At 32.6% G+C, this 22,373-nt stretch overlaps 1 protein-coding gene and 1 long non-coding RNA gene across 2 annotated transcripts; both read right to left on the minus strand.

The window, feature by feature from the left end:
• Positions 1–2,660: 2,660 nt before the first annotated feature.
• LOC112004282 (F-box protein At3g07870) lies at positions 2,661–10,355 on the minus strand. The gene is made up of 2 exons (XM_065772222.1): positions 9,245–10,355; positions 2,661–2,913 (listed from the first exon to the last, which is right to left on the minus strand). The coding sequence occupies exons 1-2, from the start codon at positions 10,135–10,137 to the stop codon at positions 2,910–2,912; spliced, it is 897 nt and encodes a 298-aa protein (XP_065628294.1). The 5' UTR covers positions 10,138–10,355; the 3' UTR covers positions 2,661–2,909.
• A 5,372-nt stretch (positions 10,356–15,727) lies between these two features.
• On the minus strand, positions 15,728–20,185 carry LOC136067016 (uncharacterized). Its single transcript, XR_010628547.1, has 2 exons — positions 16,583–20,185; positions 15,728–15,984 (listed from the first exon to the last, which is right to left on the minus strand). It is a non-coding gene; the product is annotated as an uncharacterized LOC136067016 (long non-coding RNA).
• Between the last annotated feature and the right edge of the window lie 2,188 nt (positions 20,186–22,373).

Below are 22,373 nucleotides of genomic sequence, written 5' to 3' on the forward strand. Positions count from 1 at the left end.
AAGTTACTAATTTCTCTCTCACCCAAACCAGTTTAACCAAAAGAAAAAAAAAAATCAAGTAAAGAGCTATTGATGAAACTAAAAGGAAAGCAAGAAAGTAAGAGAGAAACTGAAAAAGATAGAGAGTGTAAGAAAACAAAGTATTCTGAGAGAAAAAGTTTAGAGAGGGAAAACTGAAAAAAGTAAATGTATTTATAAAGGGTAAGACTTAGACACAATACTTAGGTGTTGTTTCTTAAGTTTCCCTCTTAAGATTCTGCCATGTAGATTTTTTCTCATGGAATGAACATGTATTTTTTAGATAAGTATCTATGTGGCAGAATCTTAAGAAGAGAATCTAAAAAACAACATCTAAGGTACTATATCTAAATTTTGTCCATTTATAAAATCACTCCAAGATATTTAATAATCAATTACCAAAACCTAAAACTAATATCCGAATTATGTGGAGTAATTACTGATCCCAAACTATATACACAACGATGTTGTCATAACTCATATCAATCTTCTTTACACAAAAACAATGTTGTTGTTAAACACGTGTCTCTAAAGTGTCTTTAAATGGAATGACATCGTCTTAATTAAATACTATTTCTATGAGTCGTTGGTTGTATGAGTTGTAGGCGTACACTTGCATTTATATATATTTTGTAAAATAATATTTTGATCCGTAATATTTACCAAAATTTTGTTTTTTATCCTTAAACTTTAAAAAGTTCATTTTTTGTACTAAAATGATTGAAAATTTTGTTTTTTTATCCATAAAATATTTAAAATGTTTTTTTTCTTAAGCTTTACCAAAAGTTTATTTTTCATCCTTATTTTTGTTTCTAAACTATTAAAAAAATCTCTTTACAAAATTTAAAAATGAAAAAAGAACTTTTTAAAGTTTAAGGATGAAAAACAAACATTTAGTAAAGTTTAGGAACTAAAATAATATTTTACCTTTTATTTTGAGTATTGAGTAATATCTGTTACTTTTGCGGTTTTACCAACCTTGTTAGTTAGTTAGTTAGTTAGTTAGTTATTTTTAATATTTAATTAAGAATTGATTTTTTTTTCCCATTAATTTATATATTTTTTTAAAAGAAATAGTTGCTTGGGAAGAGTCTAATTAATTATTTTTCCCAACTAATTCATAGAAAATGATTATAATAATTATTTTGTTTAGTACTTTAGTTAAAAACACTTCTTGTAAGGTGGAGTAGAATGAGTGAAATAAATAAAATTTGGAATTAAAATTGATGGGAAAAGAGATTTTAGAAGTCCTTGAGGAAATTCATGTCAGGAAGAACTAGAAAGAGAGAAGAATGGTGCAATTATGAAATAGGTTTCAGTTTGTTAGTTAGTTAGTTAGTTAGTTATTTTTAATATTTAATTAAGAATTGATTTTTTTTTCCCATTAATTTATATATTTTTTTAAAAGAAATAGTTGCTTGGGAAGAGTCTAATTAATTATTTTTCCCAACTAATTCATAGAAAATGATTATAATAATTATTTTGTTTAGTACTTTAGTTAAAAACACTTCTTGTAAGGTGGAGTAGAATGAGTGAAATAAATAAAATTTGGAATTAAAATTGATGGGAAAAGAGATTTTAGAAGTCCTTGAGGAAATTCATGTCAGGAAGAACTAGAAAGAGAGAAGAATGGTGCAATTATGAAATAGGTTTCAGTTAACTTAATTGATAAAGTCTTCTGTCATCAATATACCTAATGATAAAGAACAATTATCATGGAGTGGATGTCATACATTAAGATTCTAGCATATCTATCTAAAAATAGAAAAAGAAAAAGAGAAAGAGAAAGAGAAAAGAGTGAATGAAAGTTTAAGAGAAAAACCCAGCTTACGTGACCATTGTACATAAATTTGGTCTTCTTACTCACATGAGAAAAGCCATGTAACCAGCAAGGGATCTGAGTGACCACATATTATGTCGTGATCACCCTATATACTTTCAGCTCTCATTTGATCACACTATAATGCTAAATTACCAGACTAAGTCAACATGCATTCTTGATACAAATAAACTAAACCTTATTGAAATTTCACAGATAGGTTTCAAAGCGTGACTTGGCCATTGTACTTAAATTTCACTTCCTAATTTGGTCTCACCCTTTTGTGCACACCATCACACCAATAGTATATTTAACATGCATTTAATTTTTAGTGAGTATTTTCTCTAAGACCACATTCTTGAAAGTTTCTTTAATACCCATATAAGCATTTTTCTCTAACCAAGCATATACGTCACCCAGTCTTCACATGATGCATATATATTAACCAACTGTGACTTCTGTTTCTCATTATATGCATGGGGGTAGAAGCAACATAGCATCATTCACCCAAGTGTCCGTCTATGGAAAGTATCTAAAACTTGATACTGAAATGGTGATTCAGTGCAGATTTTTTCTTTCTTAGCCGGCAAATCCGGTTACACAGTTTACATTAACAACATCCAAAGGAAAGGTGCTTCGAATTTACAGGTTGAATTAGACATGATATGAACAATGCCAATGATTGAACTGGGATACATGTGATGAAGGTAAATAAACGGAATACCCTGTGAACTCAAATCTTACCTATATGACTTGCTCAAAATACATCTCATAAATAATATGGATTTGCATGCTATTTTCATTTGCATTAGAAAATCAAGAGTTACTGAAAATGATTACAGCAAAAGAAACTATATAGATGTAATATTTAATCCAAATTAGCATAATTTAGCATTGAGTTCATGCCAACACAGTGGTCATACATATGTCTTGCAATGGCATTGGCACAGGAAGATGGAGAGTATCCATCCATATACTGTAACAAAACGTGTTACACCAAAAGTGATGCAAAATATTTATGAAGATCTTGCAAATTGATGTGGCAATCAGAAGTTGATAATCCTCGTAGATTCTACCTACAATGTAGGCAGAAATTTTAAGAATAAAGAAAAACAAATAGGAAAAATAAAAGTAAAAACATGACAGCCCAACAAATTATTTATGTATTTTTTCAGGAAACTTTCATAGGAAATCAAATTAAAAAAAAAGCAGGCCCTTTTATCTTGAGAAGCCCAGTCTACATTTTTATATAAACCAAGTAAACTAAACCCAGACAAATTGAAAACAGAGTTTACATTCCATCACATAGGATCCAGAACTCATGCCTTGAAACCTTTATCAAGAAGATTAACCATAAACACAAAGACAAGAAAATGAACAACTTACCTTTACAACCCAAATGTCATGTTTTCCATCACCATTAGTGTAGTGTTGTTATGCATAGTACAAGATTTAAGAAGTAAATAATTAAAATTCATCAATCATGCACACATTTTCAACTACAACTGTGATTACATATGCTGTCAAAATACAAGCAACTTTTTATCTCACTGTAATTACTGCAGAAAGCACTTAATAAAATAGCATGGTGATGAAAATCGTCCAGAGGATTAAAAAGATAAATTGTTTGCTACAAATGTTAGAAATTGGCAACAGAGTTGATGCAATTTACAGGAAGACTCTAACAAGGAAGAGTTCATCTTCATAAATAGGTTGTTCCCCAATTGGAAAACTTGTCGTGCACCTATGTGTCATGGGGGTTTGGGGATAACGAAGATGATGATATTTAATCAGGCTCTCTTAGGTAAGTGGCTATGGTGCTATGAAATTGAAGTTACATCATTAGGGAGACAGTTTATAAAATCTAAATATGGCGTCAATGGAGGGTACTTGTGTACAGGTGAGGTGTGGGGGCCAAATGGGGTGGGGTTGTGGAAGCATATTAGGCGTGGTTGGGATAATTTAATGTGGATTTTCTATGGTACTAAAGTGCATTTCAGGCATTATGGATGCCGGGGGGGGGGGGGGGGGGGGGGGGGGGNCAATTGATAATTTAAGATGAAGGGGCATTGTTGTTATGAAGTGGTGTTATATGTGTAAGAAGTAGTCTATGTTGTTTGGTATCTTTGGTGTCTCCTGGGCAAGACCTAAGTCAGTGTATGATTTGCTTGCACGTTGGAGAGGGTGGATAGGAAGGTATAGGGTTGGTGGGATTTGGCAAGCAGCTCCCTTGTGTCTCATGTGGTGTCTTTGGGGAGAGCTTAATGCTTGTTGCTTTGAGGGAATGGAGCCGAGTGTGGGGAAGTTGAAGTAGTATTATCTGCTGAGGACTCTTTATGAATGGACTTCATCATCTATGGCATTTTCTATTGAGGGGATCCTAGATTCCTTGGATTCTTTGAGATATTATTAGCTTTGTATATTCTGTCTTTTGTTTTATTTTATGCTCTTGTTGCTCCAGGTATAGACATCTAGTGTAACCTGGTTTTTGATCTTTTTTCAATATTAATATGATAAAAAGTTTGTTGCCTTCAGTGAATTCTATTAAACCAAAATTATTACATTGTTGTCATATTCACAATCTTCATTATGCCTGTATACATTTATACTAACCCAAATCCTGTCTACCAAAAATGGCTTCAAGCTCAGCTACCCCTCTAACATTTATCCCTTCCACCAAAATAGTTCAAGGTTGGCATCAAATAATACAAAATGGGAACACACACACATATATATATATATATATAGTACAAATAATTTCATGCTTGAAGCATATGGTAGCTCATTTTAGGATTTACAGTCCATGCAAATATGTCTGGATAAAAAAACATAAAACACCATACTGAACTAAAGAATAAAATGGTAAAATTAATTAATGCATCCAATCAAATTTGTTTATAAATTCGTGTCATTTCATGCCTGAAGCTTCCCATGTATCTGACAAAGACATGACAAAAAGAAGCAATATGGTATTTTTTATACCTATAGACTTGACTGCCAAAGGCCCAAAGTAGAGTCACTCTTGAAAGGCAGAGAAATCAGATGCTGAAGCTCAAGCATCATTGTAAGAGCCACAAAAATAGCTGATACAGTTCTTTGTCATCAAGAGTTAGCATGGAAAATCACAAGAAGATTGTGTCTCCAAGGCTTGCTGGTATGACTCCATTATATGGGAATTCATTGAAGAAATACTGAAGGGCACATATTTTTGTATCATATATTGTGCAACTACATTGAGGCTTTGTTTCAATCAAATAAAGCTTGACATTCTACTGGTGGAAGGGCCTTAAACAAGGTCAACCATATCACCACAACTTTTAGTTTCGAGAATGGAATACTTATGTACAATTTTGATATCAGGCACTATACATAAGTAAGGTTTAAATTTCACCAACAGTCAAGAAATTGAGCCTTATTATCTGATATTTTGCAGATGATGTCTTGTTCTTTTGCCTTTTGAATTTTCCAAAGAAGTGACAAAAAGAGTAGAAAATATCATGTAATAAACCTGCTGGATTGACTAAATTTAAGATAGTGACGCAGGACAACTACAACAAAACTGAAATAACGGAAAAATAAAAGATATGATCTAGGAGTCAGCACCTAGGCCTTGCTTGGAGTCAGCACCAAGCGGGAAACCACTAGGAGTCAGCACCAGACCAAAAGAGACCAAACGGCCATTGTTTTCATTCATCAAAATATCAACTGCCTCTCAAGGAGTACAATAGGTTGCTTATAAAGGATTGCTAAACCCTAAATCTAATTGGTAGGAAACCTTAATTGACTTATTACAAAAATAACCTTACTTCTAAATTAAATACTAAAAGCCCAATAAACTAATAAAACCTAAAACATAAAAATACAATGGGCTTGCAAATATAAATAATACTAAATAATAATCTTCTTGTGTCTCTTGCATCAGGTAGGCACCTTCAAAGAGGAAGTGAAAAGAGAGGAGAGAATCTAAGAGACAAAAGCGAGAATATTGGCTCAAGTTACTTGCAAGGATTATTGGAAAAAATAACCAACTAACAACTTGTAACTAACTTGGCTCCACCATTTGCAATCTTACAACTAACTAGCTAATCTTGTAACTAACTAACTAACTACACAACTCTTGATTCTTTACAAAAATTACTATAAGATTACATGAATAACACCTAATCACCTATACACCTATACCCCTATAGTACACATTGGACTCATTACAAAATATCCAAAACTTTGGATTGTCTAACCACAAATATGAGGCTCCTACTATCTCAGGAGGATAAAATTTTTGGCACAATATAGGATGGGACTTCTTAAAATGTAACTATTTATTTTTTTACAGGTAATAAAATTCATCAAAGTGGAACTATTGATTATCAAAGCTCCTTATTTAGTGGTCAAAAGGGTCCACGAAGTGCTTCTTAAAAACATATTATATGCAGACACCCATAAATGAGTGATGTTTGCACAAAGGGAAAACCATTGAAGCTAAGAAATGACGGAAGAAAATAACACGTATTAGTCTACACTACACTTGGCTGCCATGGAGACCAATTGTAGACAGCTTCCTTTTATGCGAGGATTTAGGGACTATTTGAATGCTAAATCAGCAAGAATAGCAGATATTCCTGAAAATAAATGGTGAAGATTATATAGAATGGCTGCATGCTGCTAAAAGCAGATTTCTCTTAATCTTGTCCAAAAGAGATCCTTCTCCAAGCATTGGTTGGGAGGATTTTGTTTAATAAAATAAGCTTTTAATAAAAACTCCTATACTTTAGTGGTTTGTAGTCAAAAGGTTAGCTACAAAAGCCAGGATTTTTTTGGTTGAAAAAAGTGTGTTGTATTAAATCTGGTGCATTATATGCCAGAAAAGATGATGTTGGTGGAAAGCCTCAAAATCAGAGATTAATCAATTAAGTGGTTTAAACTTTAGACTTCACACAAATTTATGATTTTATTCTCTGAATGGTGGAAGAGATATTGTATGGTTTAAAATTTAAATTTAGGGTGAAAAAAGATCAACTTTGAGGCCAAAAACTTGCAGAAAAATTTCAAAGGAAACAACAGTAGGACTTCTTTGAAAAGCAGCTATTTTTGGGGTTTTGGAGGAGCTTGGGTGAGGAATTTGGCCTCTTTTCCTGAGGCTTCTCCATAGGTGCTAAAGGGTTTTTTTTTTTTTTTTTTTTTTTAAATTAAAAAAAAAAAAAAAAAAAACAGAAGTTATCTGCAGGCTGTTTTGTAACCCATGGGCATTTCAGCTGTTTGCTGATTTGTAACGCAGCTTGAATTTTTAGGCAGATTCTGTTAATCAGCCTTGGGTTGCTTCTCAAAGCAGCTGAAGCTTTCTCCAAAAAGCTGTAGCTCTGAGAAAGCTCAAGCCCTCCTAAGTCCTAACCCCTTAATGGCTGGAAATGTTTACATATATATATAAGATTCAGGGTTTTAAAAGATTAACAAAAAGGGTCGTTTGAGCTTACAATAAAGTAAGAAAACCCAAGTTTAAGGAAAAAGAAAGTCTGACCAGAATTATAAGAGTTTTATATATGGGAATTTTAAGGGCTGATGGGGTTTAAAATTGGTTACCGGGTGCCAAGGAAAATGAAGAAGAAGAATTACAAATCCTTAAAATCAAAATAATTTAAGTTTTAGATCATGAGGGCAAGAAAACAAAATGAAAATGAGAAGTGATAACTAAAAGTTACCCATAAAGATTAAATATTAACTTATTAGATCATTGTCTAATTTGTTTCTTTTTCCCTAGTTTATCAACAAAATGTACAACTGGCCAAATAGAGAAGACTTAAACCAGTTGACATGGGTTTACACAAACTCAGTCAATGCGTTAGAAGGTTGCGTTATTCTTTAACAAATTTGCTAAACAGACTTGTCATTTGTCAATGTGGTGTTGATATGCTCCAGCCAGCCCATCCTGTCAACACCCTATCTTAAGTTGAAAAGATTAAAGGTTTGACAAGAAAATAGAATGTTGTGGCTGTATATTCTTACAGACCAAAGCTTGTGCATCATAACTTACTAATGCCCCTTGGAGCCTAGAACGGTTGGTGAAACAAATTTTAAAGCTAGCAGAATGCTGTTTGAGCTGTTCTTATAAACATGTATAAAGAGGAACAAAAAGAACTACTGAACTTTGTGCTATACTATGTAGTTCTATCTTCATCCTTCAAATGTAAACCCTCGCAGTTCTCTGCTAAGTTTAGAGAGAGAATTTCATTATGTTTGCATCAGAATCTAAGAATTTTCTTGGCGGGGGGGAGAAGATTCTTTCTTCAAATATCTATTTGGTAGAGTATCAGGATAATGACACTTTTTAGGCCACCATGGTTGACAATGTCCATATTTTCACCACAACAATTGCATAGATGAAATTCATCAGTTCAATAAAGTTCTAATGAGTGTCTAGTTAAGTAGTTCACTTCCCCTTCCCCCATTATCTACCAAGTACCTATCAAAAAAGTGGCTGGTTAAGTAGTTATAGTACGTGGGAGCTTTTTTCTACTTTGAGAATTGTGTTCTTACAAAACTAAATTTAGACTCATCATTAATATGCATGAAAAGAACACTTGCGTTTTTTTTTTTCCTCTCCCTTTTCTTCCAATAGAAAGTTACGATCTTAGTAATGCTATGAAAGCAAACACATCCAAGGAAGAAAAAATACCATAGCTTACTCATACAATCAAATTCTGCCAAACCAAGGAAAGCATATTTGAGTACAAATCATTGATTGAGAAAACAAATCATATAAGCACTTTAAGGTGGAAGCTGAATATGGCAACACATCAAAATCTTAACTGCATTGCTGTCTAGTTTAGGGTTTGACCAAATGATTACATTTTCAGTTTTTATATTTTAAATGCATATTGACAGTGTAAGTTAGAGAATGGTACAAAATATGATAAAATTTACTGAGAACTGTAATAAAAGTGAATTTATCAAACTCCTACTTGTTTGGGCATAATCTACATATGGGGTTGTGTTCCCATCAAACAAATCATATCATTCTCGAGTTCTTCTTTTCAGTTAAAAGATATATCTAGAGCAATAAAAGAAATAAGTCTGAGTCACTACAGTTTGAAAATGGATTAGTTGAAATTGTGCCTATTAGTGCACTTTATATTCACCACACACTGGAGCAGACCAAACATTCTTGCAAATTTTTTTTTTTGGGATTAAAAGATAAAAAAAAACATACTTGCATTTTAGTTAGCCAAGAAAAAAAAAAAACACTTGCTTTTTTGCAATTATGCAATTTTTGTATAGGAAAATTTGAAATTTTCAAGTTGTCACAAATATTTTCTTAACAATACAAGGCAAGCATGGCAAAATTAGGGGTTGAAATTAGTTAGATTGCTTTATAATCCCAATTGAACACACCAAATAGAGAGTACTTATTACCTCAATGTGGCATTGAACAGCAGTTCTCCTCTTGCTATATCCCTAAGTGAAGAAAGGTTGGGAATATAAGGATGCATCAGAAAGTTACACAGTTTTTCAATCCTATGAATCTTGAAACTTGGGTTCACTGGATTGAAAGAAACCAAATTCCTGCCATGATGTGTGAATAAAATGTCACCATTGCGACACAACCCTAGGATTTGTGAAATGGAAAAAAAAGGCTTTAGTTTTCCCATCATGAAATCCATAGTGTATGTCTTAGTCCAAGATGCTTGAACACCATAGTCCTTCATTACCCATATGTGAAAGCCCCAGGGAACACCTTTAGCACGTTCAACAATGGCAAGACGACCTTCCAACACCCCAAGATTGATCTTCCACTTTGACCATGTAGTTTGGTCAGGTGACACAAACTCAGAAGGTGGTGGAACCAGTCGAAAACACTCATCCTCCACATCAAAGGAACATATAAACTGAGGTACAGTAGGGGAACTCACAACCCAATGAATAATTCCATTGAGAAAAGTAGTATTTTTTGGCTGATCGAGAAAACCATCTCCAACATTAACACTCTTCCAAAGACCATTACCCTTCTCTCCAAGTGTGTACACAAGAGTCACCATGTTGTTACTAACTTCAGCTCCATACTGTTTTTTGGACAAGAGAACCACCTTGTATACTTGAGTTTTGGGACAAAAGCCAAGGCAAGGACACATGGAAGAAGATGTTAGGTTGATACCAGGCCTAACTATGATGAACTCACCCGTTATAGGATTACACACATATAATTGATCCAATTTCACAAAGTTGTCACGTTGATACCGATACATCTCGCCTAGCAAAATCAACCCATGGCATGAATCCAACAGACTAAGTTTCACATTACATCCCATACCTAAATGGGTTTCAGTGGCAAACTTTACTATAGAGTTACGCACAGAATTTCTATTGTCAAAATGAACTGCGTAGAGATGCTGTTGACGCTTTTTGTTTGTGGGTTGGAGGATGATGCAGGGGTCTGCTCTTGTGTGATACAATTGAGCAAAACTGGGGTCAACGAGAAGATGTAGCCATGTCTTGCAAACGCACCTACAGCTGAACAGGGTATTAAAGGTCGATACATCTCGCCTAGCAAAATCAACCCATGGCATGAATCCAACAGACTAAGTTTCACATTACATCCCATACCTAAATGGGTTTCAGTGGCAAACTTTACTATAGAGTTACGCACAGAATTTCTATTGTCAAAATGAACTGCGTAGAGATGCTGTTGACGCTTTTTGTTTGTGGGTTGGAGGATGATGCAGGGGTCTGCTCTTGTGTGATACAATTGAGCAAAACTGGGGTCAACGAGAAGATGTAGCCATGTCTTGCAAACGCACCTACAGCTGAACAGGGTATTAAAGGACAGTCGTGACAGAATGTCCGTCACAATGTTTGGGTGAAGCTGTGAGAAAATGTCAGTGACGCCGACTTTTTCATCTTCTTTTTCTGCTTTGGCCTTCTTCTTGGCCATGCTGGTTGTTGGGTCGGAATGGGATTTGCTTTTTCTTCCCATGGTAATTGCAGTAAGCAAGATGGGTATAAAAAATTTAGATAGCTGCTGCACCTAAACAAAATACAGGACTTCTATCATTTTTGGTTCTTGAGACAAAAAAACTGAAATTTCTCTTATGCATAAACGCTTACAGGCTTACAGCAATACATATTTATTTTTGAATAGAACTAGTCCTGAAAATATCAACAAGTCTACTATCATCTAGAATTTTCTCTATTAAATTGCAAAGTAATTTTCAACATCTCTCTCAATTTGTAATTTTTTTAAGAAAGCATTTGATTATTATATGTGTTGGAGAAGAGAAGAGAAACTAATATGAAAATTTACTAATTTTTTTACGACATCAATAAAATTGCTCTTCTCTCATTTCTCTCTCAAATTCAACCAGTTTATCCAAAAAAAAAAAAAAAAAAGAAAACGAAAAAAAGAAAAGAAAAAGAAAGTCAACTCCTACCTCTCTTACAAAGTCACAACTCAAACCATTCAGCTCCAGGCTTAAAGCTGCTTAATACCCTCCTCCATCCGATCCGCACATCTCTTCTACCTCCGCTCAGACGTTCCGTTGAAAATTGTGGGAACTGGGTGTGAAAAAGAGATGACGCTGAATCTCTCTATAGAGTTAGGACTTTTTTTTTTTTACTGATACGGTGGTTGCTACATATTTTATTAAAGTGACTTTAACATCTCGTCGAGTCATCAATAATATATTCATATTTATACTTGAAATAAGAATTCTAGATAAGTAAAATAATCCGGCAAAAAATAAGTTATCCAAATGGACTCTAAGCATGTGTTTGTCAATAGATATTTGCGCGTTTTGCATTTTTTTGGGGTCTCAAGGCACTGTTTATTGACCACCAAACTCATGAAAAAACGCAGCAATCACTCACTGCTACAGTGTTTTGTGTTTTAAAAATTATTTTGTTACAATATTTTCAGTAATAAGTTTTTAATTTTTAGCAAAATAAGCAGTATCTAAACAGACCCTAAGTATGTGTTTGGCAAAAATTATTTTTGTTAACTTATTTTACTATTTAACTTATTTTTGCTATTATTTATGTGTCTCACTGTACTTTTTAGTACTATTCATGAGTTCTATTGTACTATTTCAGCTAACTTTTATTTTTATCTACAGTACTTTCAGCCAAAAAATTTTAGATTTAGCAAAATAAGCGGATACCAAACAGACCATAAATACAAAGAATTAAGAAGAAAGAACTAATTATTGGATGATTTAGATGAATAATATGTTTATCTTTTTATTTTATTTTTTTATATTCTCTTACTTTCTGCCTATAATGTAATTTTTTTGCTGTTATAATTTATTAATTTACCTAAATAGAGTATTTTAATTTTATTTTAGTTGCTTTTATAATTATAATTAAAATATATTATTTAATTAATTAAGAAACCTACGGTTTAACTAATGAATCATTGGTTGAACTTGTGAACTAGTGAACCAATTTTTCAGTCGGGTTAACTTTTAGTTTGATTTATTTATTTATTTTTTTTAACTATGGTTTAAATTTGGAGTGTACTTTAGTTATTTAATGTATTATAATCTCAATTTAAAACACTAGTGTAGGGTTACGATTTGTAGCCCAAACCCAACAGATATGGGATATGAGCCCAATAGAATGAATTTGTAGAGAGTAGGTGAAAGAGCTAAGCTATTGGTGGATTGGACAACAATTAGTATAGATGTAAAAGTTGATTAATTAAGAACAAGGAACATAGAGCTGAATGAGTTCATTGTCCGAGGAGATGAACTCACTGTCCGAGGAGGTAAGTTTTCATATAAATTGATTAAAGAGAGTACTAGTGCAATTTAGATTGCTACCGTCTCCCTTCTCTATTTCCCCCCCCCCCCTCTTTTGGCGCTAGAAGGAGGGCCTCTTGCATTATATGGTTCCTTTTGAATGATCTTGATCCTATACTTGTTGATCTTTTGGGCCACCACTTGAGTGCTTGTCCTATCAGACACCCCTGCTGGCTTTCTGTGAGTTGTGGTTTCCAAGGCAACACTATTCAGAGGTCTTTTTCACATAAATACGGTTAGAAAAGTAGCTGCAGTGCATTCAATGTAGTAATAGCAGTTTTCTCTTAGATATTTATGAGTTCTTATCCTTTAGAACTTCCTGGAAAGTCATTTTGACCAGTTAGGACTTATATATGACCATGCTTTAGCTGGTCCGAGGAGATATTCATCCTTGGACTTGGACTATCATGCTCTCAGCCAAAGCCTCACGCTCTCGACCAAAGCCCAAAACCCAATTATTGTATGATTTAGGGCCCATGACCCCATAACTAGTATTACTATTTTCGTGTATATTCTATTAAGTATTACTGTTTACTAAAATAATAATAATAATAATACAAGAATATCTATCTAATCTTTGAAGATTGCTAATATTACATGTCTATTTTATTTATTTTTCTATTAATTAATTATTAAAATAATTATTACGTTACTATGGAGGGACATTTGAATGAACTCCGGTTTTCTCTACATTATACATAAAAAAAACTAAGTGTTGTAATTTTTTTTTCCATGTTCTATCTCAATGTAAATTCAAACATTTTTAATAACATTTTTTTTTTTTTTTTGGTAATCATAACATTATTATTACCACTTGTTTAGTTGTTGCCATTGATTTTTGTTATTTCTACACATTTTATTATAATCATGGTATTATTGTTCAATTTTAGAGACCTGTGCAAATTTCATTAGGAATTGACAATGAAGAATAAAGACCCATAATTTTGAATATTATTGTTCTTTTGGTAACTTCATTATGCAGAATCTTTCATGGAAGATTCATTATACAAAACTAAATTACTTTAGCAGATTCATTATGAAATTACAACATATACTTCACTATGCAGAAATTGATTACTTTTGCATCCAGGCAACTTGTATCTTGTTGGACTCCCTAGACATTGTTTTGCGAAATTAATGTATAACAAGAGAGGTGATTGAAAACCTAAACATAGATTCAGTTAAGATGAATAAGTGCTAATCTGGTTGGCATAGTTGTTGTTTTGTTTTTTTTTTTTTTTTTTTTTAATTTTTTTTTCTTATAAATTTTTTATCTTAATAAAATATTATAAATAGAACTTTCAAGACAATATAAAGAGTAACTACCATTGTTTCGTAAAACTCTATTTTGATGTAAACCCTTTTTTGAATGGGATATCGAAGAATTATGAAAAATAATTTTTTATTAATTATTTTATTTTACAGGATCATATCTATTGCGAGTGAAATGACAAGGCCAGTGTTGATTTGCAAGTGCTAGATTGTATGGTATATGATTGAATGTTGGATATGATAATATGTTGAATTTCAATCAAATTGGATTGATTTTGTTATGCAGGAAAATATTGTTAAAGCTTGTGGTGTTTACACGTAAGATTATTTTATTTTTTATTTTTATTTTTTTTAGAATACTAAGTATTTAAAAACACACACATACAAAGGGAGAGGGGAGAAGGTTTTAAAAAAACTAACAGTGGTGCATATCTAAAATAGCCTAATTCTTTGATACACAACACAGACTTTAAACCTCTATAACTTACACTAATTTTCCTACGTGGGATTAACCCACTGTTTTTTTATTTATTTTAAATACTAAGTATTTTAACACACACACAGAGACACAACAAGGAGAGAAGGGAGAAGATTTTAAAGAAACTAATAGTGGTTTATATCCAAAAGGTTCTAACTCTTGGACACATCACATAGGCATTTAAAGACTATTTTACTTGTTATGCAAGTAAAGTATTTTACTTGTATTATGAGTCTAGTAGCTGTGGTTTAGTATATGGTTAGTTAAGGTTTAGCCTCCTATAAAACAGCTAACAAATAGTTGACATAATGTGTATATATATATATATATATAAAACTCCTATCAAAAAATGTTTTAGAAAAAACATTATTACCAATTTAGTTCCCTAAGTATTGAAAGTTTAGGATTGTTGATTTAATTTTATTTTGAATACGAATCGAGCTTGAACTCATCCCTAAATAAATTACATATTCAAGCTTGGGTTTATTTCTTTGTTGAACAAACTAGGGTTTGTTTACAAGCTACCTGAATAAAATTTTTTTCCCCTCTATATGATAAAACCATGACTAAAATTTTTAACCCCTTTACAAATCTATGTTAATAATCAACAACTAAATTATAGTTGAAATTATATTATTTGAGTTAATGAGATAGACTGACTTTCATTAATGAATTTATAAAAATTAGATTCATCAACCTTTTGTTGTTAAAAATTATATAATTTTTACTACAAATTGATTGTTTATATTATCAATAAACTACAAATAATAATTTGATATTGTATAAACTCATTTACAAAATTCAATCTCAAGTCTATATAAATATATTTATATGTATGCTTTTCTAAAAATAAATGTTCATCTTCTTCTACTGCTCTGGCTTTGTTCTCCATGGTGGTTGTTGGGTTGGAATTGATAAGGATTAAGATACGATCCAAATAGCCTATAACTAAATACTATAGGTATTACAAGACTTTGCAAATTGATTTTGAATTTTTATCTTTTAAAATACTATTACAGTGCAATTATGACTTGACTTAATAATATAACAATACATTGTAAGTTGATTTTTAATTTTTTCTCTTTTAAAATATTACAATGCAATTATGACTTTCCTTAAGTTACCGGGTTTGACTTAATCCCTTTGAGAATATTACAAGGAAATTTTAGAAAAAAAATAGTGTTTTGAAAGCATTACCAATAATATTTTGCTGTAAAATTAAAAAGTAAATAAAATTTTGCCTGGATCATAAGTGAACTAAATTGTTTATGAATAATTTGAGCTATATTTTGGGGGGAAAAAATTTATATTCTTATGTTTACCAAACAATTCAAATTTAAGCTTGACTATTAAACAAGTCACACTCAAATATAATAATGTATTCATGAATAAGCTTATAGATGTCATATTTAATCCAACTTAGCATAATTTAGCATTGAGTTCATGCCAACACAGTGGTCATACATGTTTCTGGCAATGTCATTGGCACAGGAGGCTGGAGAGTATCCATATACTGTAACAAAATGTATTGCTCCAAAAGTGATGCAAAATATTTATGAAGATCTTGCAAATTGATGTGGCAATCAGAAGTTAATAATCCTCGTAGATTCTACCTACAATGTAGGCAGAAACTTTAGGAATAAAGAAAAACAAATAGGAAAAATAAAAGTAAAAACATGGCAGCCCAACCAATTATTCATGTATTTTTTCATTAAAATTTCCTATGAGATAAAATTAAAAAAAGAAAAGGAGGCCTTTTATTAAGAGGAGCACAGTCTACATTTTTATATAAACCAAGTAAAACTAAACCCGGACAAATTGAAAACAGTGTTTCCATTCCATAACTTAGGATCCAGAACTCATGCCTTGAAACCTTTGTCAAGAAGATTAAACCATAAACACAAAGACAAGAAAATGAATAACTTAACTTTACAACCCAAATGTCATGTTTTCCATCACCATTGGAGTAGTGTTGTTATGCATAGTACAAGATTTAAGACGTAAATAATTAAAGTTCATCAATCACACTTTTTCAACTACAACTGTGATTACATATGCTGTCAAAATAAAAGCAACTTTTTATATCACTGTAATTACTGCAGAAAGCACTTAAATCAAATAGCAAGGTGATGAAAATCCTCCAGAGGATTAACAAGATAAAATTGTTTGCTACAAATGTTAAAAATAGGCAACAGAGTTGATGCAACTTACAAGAAGACTCTAACAAGGAAGATTTCATCTTCATAAATAGGTTGTTCCCCAATTGGAATACTTTTCGTGCACCTATGTGCCATGGGGGTTTGGGGATAAAGAAGACGATGATATTTCATCAGGCTCTCTTGGGTAAGTGGCTATGGCGCTATGCAATTGAAAATACATCATTATGAAGAAGGGTTATAGAATCCAAATATGGCGTCAATGGATGGTACTGGTGTACAGGTGAGGTGTGGGGGCCAAATGGAGTGGGGTTGTATTAGGCGTGGTTGGGATAATTTAATGTGGTTTTTCTGTGGTATGGGTACTAAAGTGCATTTCAGGCATGATGGATGGCAGGGGGGAGAGTGGACACTAGTTTAAGGAGAGACATCCCATTTATTTTTACTTTCGAGAAACAATAAAAAGCCACAGTTGTAGGTTATAAGGAGATTCTTAAAGGTCATTGTTCTTGGAATCCTGAGTTAAATCAAGCAATACAAGACTGGGAAGTTGAATCTGTGATGCAATTTTTAGAGGATCTTTATGATGCTAAGGTTAGAATTGGAGAGGTTGGTGAGAATTGGTGCGAACACCTTCACCCACTACAAGGTTTCAAGTGAGGAGCTTCTATAAGGTTTTGAGAGAGGGGGAGGGGGGAGTGCAATGTTCCCATGGAGAAGCATTTGGAAAGTTCGAGTTCCACTGAGAGTGGCTCTCTTTTCATGGTGTGTGGCTCTAGGGAGGGTCTTAACAATTGGGGTGTGTGGCTCTAGGGAGGGTCTTAACAATTGATAATTTCAGACGAAGGGCCATCATTGTTATGAAGTGGTGTTATATGTGTAAGAAGATTGGGGAGGATGTGAATCATTTATTCTTACATTATCATGCAGCTTGGAAGAAGTAGTCTATGTTGTTTGGTATCTTTGGTGTCTCTTGGGCAGTGTATGATTTGCTTGCATGTTGGAGAGGGTGGATAGGAAGGTATGGGGTTGGTGGGATTTGGCAAGCAGCTCCCTTGTGTCTCATATGGTGTCTTTGGAGAGAGCTTAATGCTCGTTGCTTTGAGGGAATGGAGTCAAGTGTGGGGAAATTGAAGTAGTATTATCTGCTGAGGACTCTTTATATGAATGGACTTCATCATCTATGGCATTTTCTATTGAGGGGATCCAAGATTCCTTGGATTCTTTGAGATATTATTAGCTTTGTATTTTCTGTCTTTTGTTTTATTTTATGCTCTTGTTGCTCCAGGTATAGACATCTAGTGTAACCTGGTTTTTTTTTTTTTATCTTTTTTCAATATTAATATAACAAAAAGTTTGTTACCTTCAGTGAATTCCATTAAACCAAAATTATTACGTTGTTAACATATTCACAATCTTCATTATGCTTGTATACATTTATACTAACCCAAATCCTATCTACCAAAAATGGCTTCAAGCTCTGCTAGCCCTCTAACATGTATCCCTTCAACCAAAATAGTTCAAGGTTGCATCAAATAATACAAAATGGGAATACATATATATATAGTACAAATAATTTCATGCTTGAAGCATATGGTAAGCTCATTTCAGGATTTACAGTCCATGCAACTATGTCTGGACAAAAAAAACATAAAACACTATACTGAACTAAAGAATAAAATGATAAAATTAATTAATGCATCCAATCAAATTTATTTATAAATTTGGGTCATTTCATTCCTGAAGTTTCCCATGTATCAGACGAAGACATGACAAAAAGAAGCAAATGGTATTTTTTAATACCTATAGACTTGACCGCCAAAGGCCCAAAGTAGACTCACTCTTGAAAGGCAGAGAAATCAGATGCTGAAGCTCAAGCATCATTGTCAGCGCCACAAAAATAGCTGATACAATTCTTTATCATCAAGAGTTAGCATGGAAAATCACAAGAAGATTGTGTCTCCAAGGCACACTGGTATGACTCCATTATAAGGGAATTCATTGAAGAAATACTGAAGGGCGCATATTTTTGTATCATATATTGTGCAACTACATTGAGGCTCTATTTCAATCAAATGAAGCTTGACATTCTAATGGTGGAAGGGCCCCAAACAAGGTCAACCATATCACCTCAACTTTTTTTTTTTGAGAATGGAATACTTATCTACAATGTTGATATTGGGCACTAGACATAAGTAAGGTTTAAATTTCACCAATAGTCAAGAAATTGGGCCTTACTATCTGATGTTTTGCAGATGATGTCTTGTTCTTTTGCCTTTTGAATTTTCCGAAGAAGTGACGAAAAGAGTAGAAAATATCATGTAATGAACCCGCTGGATTAACTTAATTTGAGGTAGGCACCTTCAAAGAGGAAGTGAAAAGAGAGGAAAGAATCTAAGAGACCAAAGTGAGAATATTGGCTCAAGTTATTTGCAAGGATTATTGGCCAAAATAACCAATTAACAACTTGTAACTAACTTGGCTCCACCATTTGCAATCTTATAACTAACTAGCTAATCTTGTAACTAACTAACTACACACTTCTTGATTCTTTACAAAAATTACTGTAAGATTACATGAATAACACCTAATCACCTATACACCTATACCCCTATAGTACACATTGGACTCATTACAAAATATGCAAAACTCTGGATTGTTTGACCACAAATATGAGGCTCCTACTATCTTAGGAGGATAAAATTTTCGGCACAATATAGGATGGGACTTCTTAAAATGTAACTATTGATTTTTTTACAGGTAATAAAATTCATTGAATTGTAACTATTGATTATCAAAGCTCCTGATTTAGTTGTCAAAAGGGTCCACGAAGTGCTTCTTAAAAACAGATTATATGCAGGCACCCATAAATGAGTGATATTTGCACAAGGGGAAAACCATTGAAGCTAAGAACTGATGCAAGAAAATAACACGTATTAGTCTCCACTACACTTGGCTGCCATGGGGACCACTTGTAGACAGCTTCCTTTTATGTAAGGATTTAGGGACTATTTGAATGCTAATCAGCAAGAATAGCAGATATTCCAACATACAGCTTTCTTTTATGATGCTTTCGAAGGTTGGGAAGCTGTTTAAAGGGCGCACCTGAAAATAAATGGTGAAGTTTATATAGAATGGCTGCCTGCTGCTAAAAGCAGATTTCTCTTAATCTTGTCCAAAAGAGATCCTTTTCCAAGCATTGGTTGGGAGGATTTTTTTTAATAAAATAACCAATTTATAGAAACTCCTATACTTTAGTGGTTTGTAGTCAAATGTTAGCCACAAAAGCCTGGATTTTTTGGTTGAAAAAAAGTGTTCTGTATTAAATCTGGTGCATTATATGCCAGAAAAGATGATGCTGGTGGAAAGCCTTAAAATCAGAGGTTAATCAATTAAGTGGTTTATACTTGACCCAAATTTATGATTTTATTCTCTGAATGGTGGATAGAGAGGTTGTATGTTTTAAAATTTAAATTTAGGGTGAAAAAAGATCAACTTCGAGGCCGAAAACTTGTAGACAAATTTCAAAGGAAACAACTGTAGGACTTCTTTGAAAAGCAGCTATTTTTGGGGTTTTGGAGGAGCTTAGGTGAGGAATTAGGCCTCGTTTCCTGAGGCTTCTCCATAGGTTCTTAAGGGTTTTTTTTTTTTTTTTTTTTTTTTTACTGATACGGTGGTTGCTACATATTTTATTAAAGTGACTTTAACATCTCGTCGAGTCATCAATAATATATTCATATTTATACTTGAAATAAGAATTCTAGATAAGTAAAATAATCCGGCAAAAAATAAGTTATCCAAATGGACTCTAAGCATGTGTTTGTCAATAGATATTTGCGCGTTTTGCATTTTTTTGGGGTCTCAAGCACTGTTTATTGACCACCAAACTCATGAAAAAACGCAGCAATCACTCACTGCTACAGTGTTTTGTGTTTTAAAAATTATTTGTGTTACATATTTTCAGTAATAAGTTTTTAATTTTTAGCAAAATAAGCAGTATCTAAACAGACCCTAAGTATGTGTTTGGCAAAAATTATTTTTGTTAACTTATTTTACTATTTAACTTATTTTTGCTATTATTTATGTGTCTCACTGTACTTTTTAGTACTATTCATGAGTTCTATTGTACTATTTCAGCTAACTTTTATTTTTATCTACAGTACTTTCAGCCAAAAATTTTAGATTTAGCAAAATAAGCGGATACCAAACAGACCATAAATACAAAGAATTAAGAAGAAAGAACTAATTATTGGATGATTTAGATGAATAATATGTTTATCTTTTTATTTTATTTTTTTATATTCTCTTACTTTCTGCCTATAATGTAATTTTTTGCTGTTATAATTTATTAATTTACCTAAATAGAGTATTTTAATTTTATTTTAGTTGCTTTTATAATTATAATTAAAATATATTATTTAATTAATTAAGAAACCTACGGTTTAACTAATGAATCATTGGTTGAACTTGTGAACTAGTGAACCAATTTTTCAGTCGGGTTAACTTTTAGTTTGATTTATTTATTTTATTTTTTAACTATGGTTTAAATTTGGAGTGTACTTTAGTTATTTAATGTATTATAATCTCAATTTAAAACACTAGTGTAGGGTTACGATTTGTAGCCCAAACCCAACAGATATGGGATATGAGCCCAATAGAATGAATTTGTAGAGAGTAGGTGAAAGAGCTAAGCTATTGGTGGATTGGACAACAATTAGTATAGATGTAAAAGTTGATTAATTAAGAACAAGGAACATAGAGCTGAATGAGTTCATTGTCCGAGGAGATGAACTCACTGTCCGAGGAGGTAAGTTTTCATATAAATTGATTAAAGAGAGTACTAGTGCAATTTAGATTGCTACCGTCTCCCTTCTCTATTTCCCCCCCCCCCCTCTTTGGCGCTAGAAGGAGGGCCTCTTGCATTATATGGTTCCTTTTGAATGATCTTGATCCTATACTTGTTGATCTTTTGGGCCACCACTTGAGTGCTTGTCCTATCAGACACCCCTGCTGGCTTTCTGTGAGTTGTGGTTTCCAAGGCAACACTATTCAGAGGTCTTTTTCACATAAATACGGTTAGAAAAGTAGCTGCAGTGCATTCAATGTAGTAATAGCAGTTTTCTCTTAGATATTTATGATAGTTCTTATCCTTTAGAACTTCCTGGAAAGTCATTTTGACCAGTTAGGACTTATATATGACCATGCTTTAGCTGGTCCGAGGAGATATTCATCCTTGGACTTGGACTATCATGCTCTCAGCCAAAGCCTCACGCTCTCGACCAAAGCCCAAAACCCAATTATTGTATGATTTAGGGCCCATGACCCCATAACTAGTATTACTATTTTCGTGTATATTCTATTAAGTATTACTGTTTACTAAAATAATAATAATAATAATACAAGAATATCTATCTAATCTTTGAAGATTGCTAATATTACATGTCTATTTTATTTATTTTTCTATTAATTAATTATTAAAATAATTATTACGTTACTATGGAGGGACATTTGAATGAACTCCGGTTTTCTCTACATTATACATAAAAAAACTAAGTGTTGTAATTTTTTTTTCCATGTTCTATCTCAATGTAAATTCAAACATTTTTAATAACATTTTTTTTTTTTTTTGGTAATCATAACATTATTATTACCACTTGTTTAGTTGTTGCCATTGATTTTTGTTATTTCTACACATTTTATTATAATCATGGTATTATTGTTCAATTTTAGAGACCTGTGCAAATTTCATTAGGAATTGACAATGAAGAATAAAGACCCATAATTTTGAATATTATTGTTCTTTTGGTAACTTCATTATGCAGAATCTTTCATGGAAGATTCATTAT

Source organism: Quercus suber, unplaced genomic scaffold (assembly GCF_002906115.3).
Source record: "Quercus suber isolate HL8 unplaced genomic scaffold, Cork oak 2.0 scaffold_5, whole genome shotgun sequence".
In the NCBI taxonomy this organism is placed as follows: domain Eukaryota; kingdom Viridiplantae; phylum Streptophyta; class Magnoliopsida; order Fagales; family Fagaceae; genus Quercus; species Quercus suber.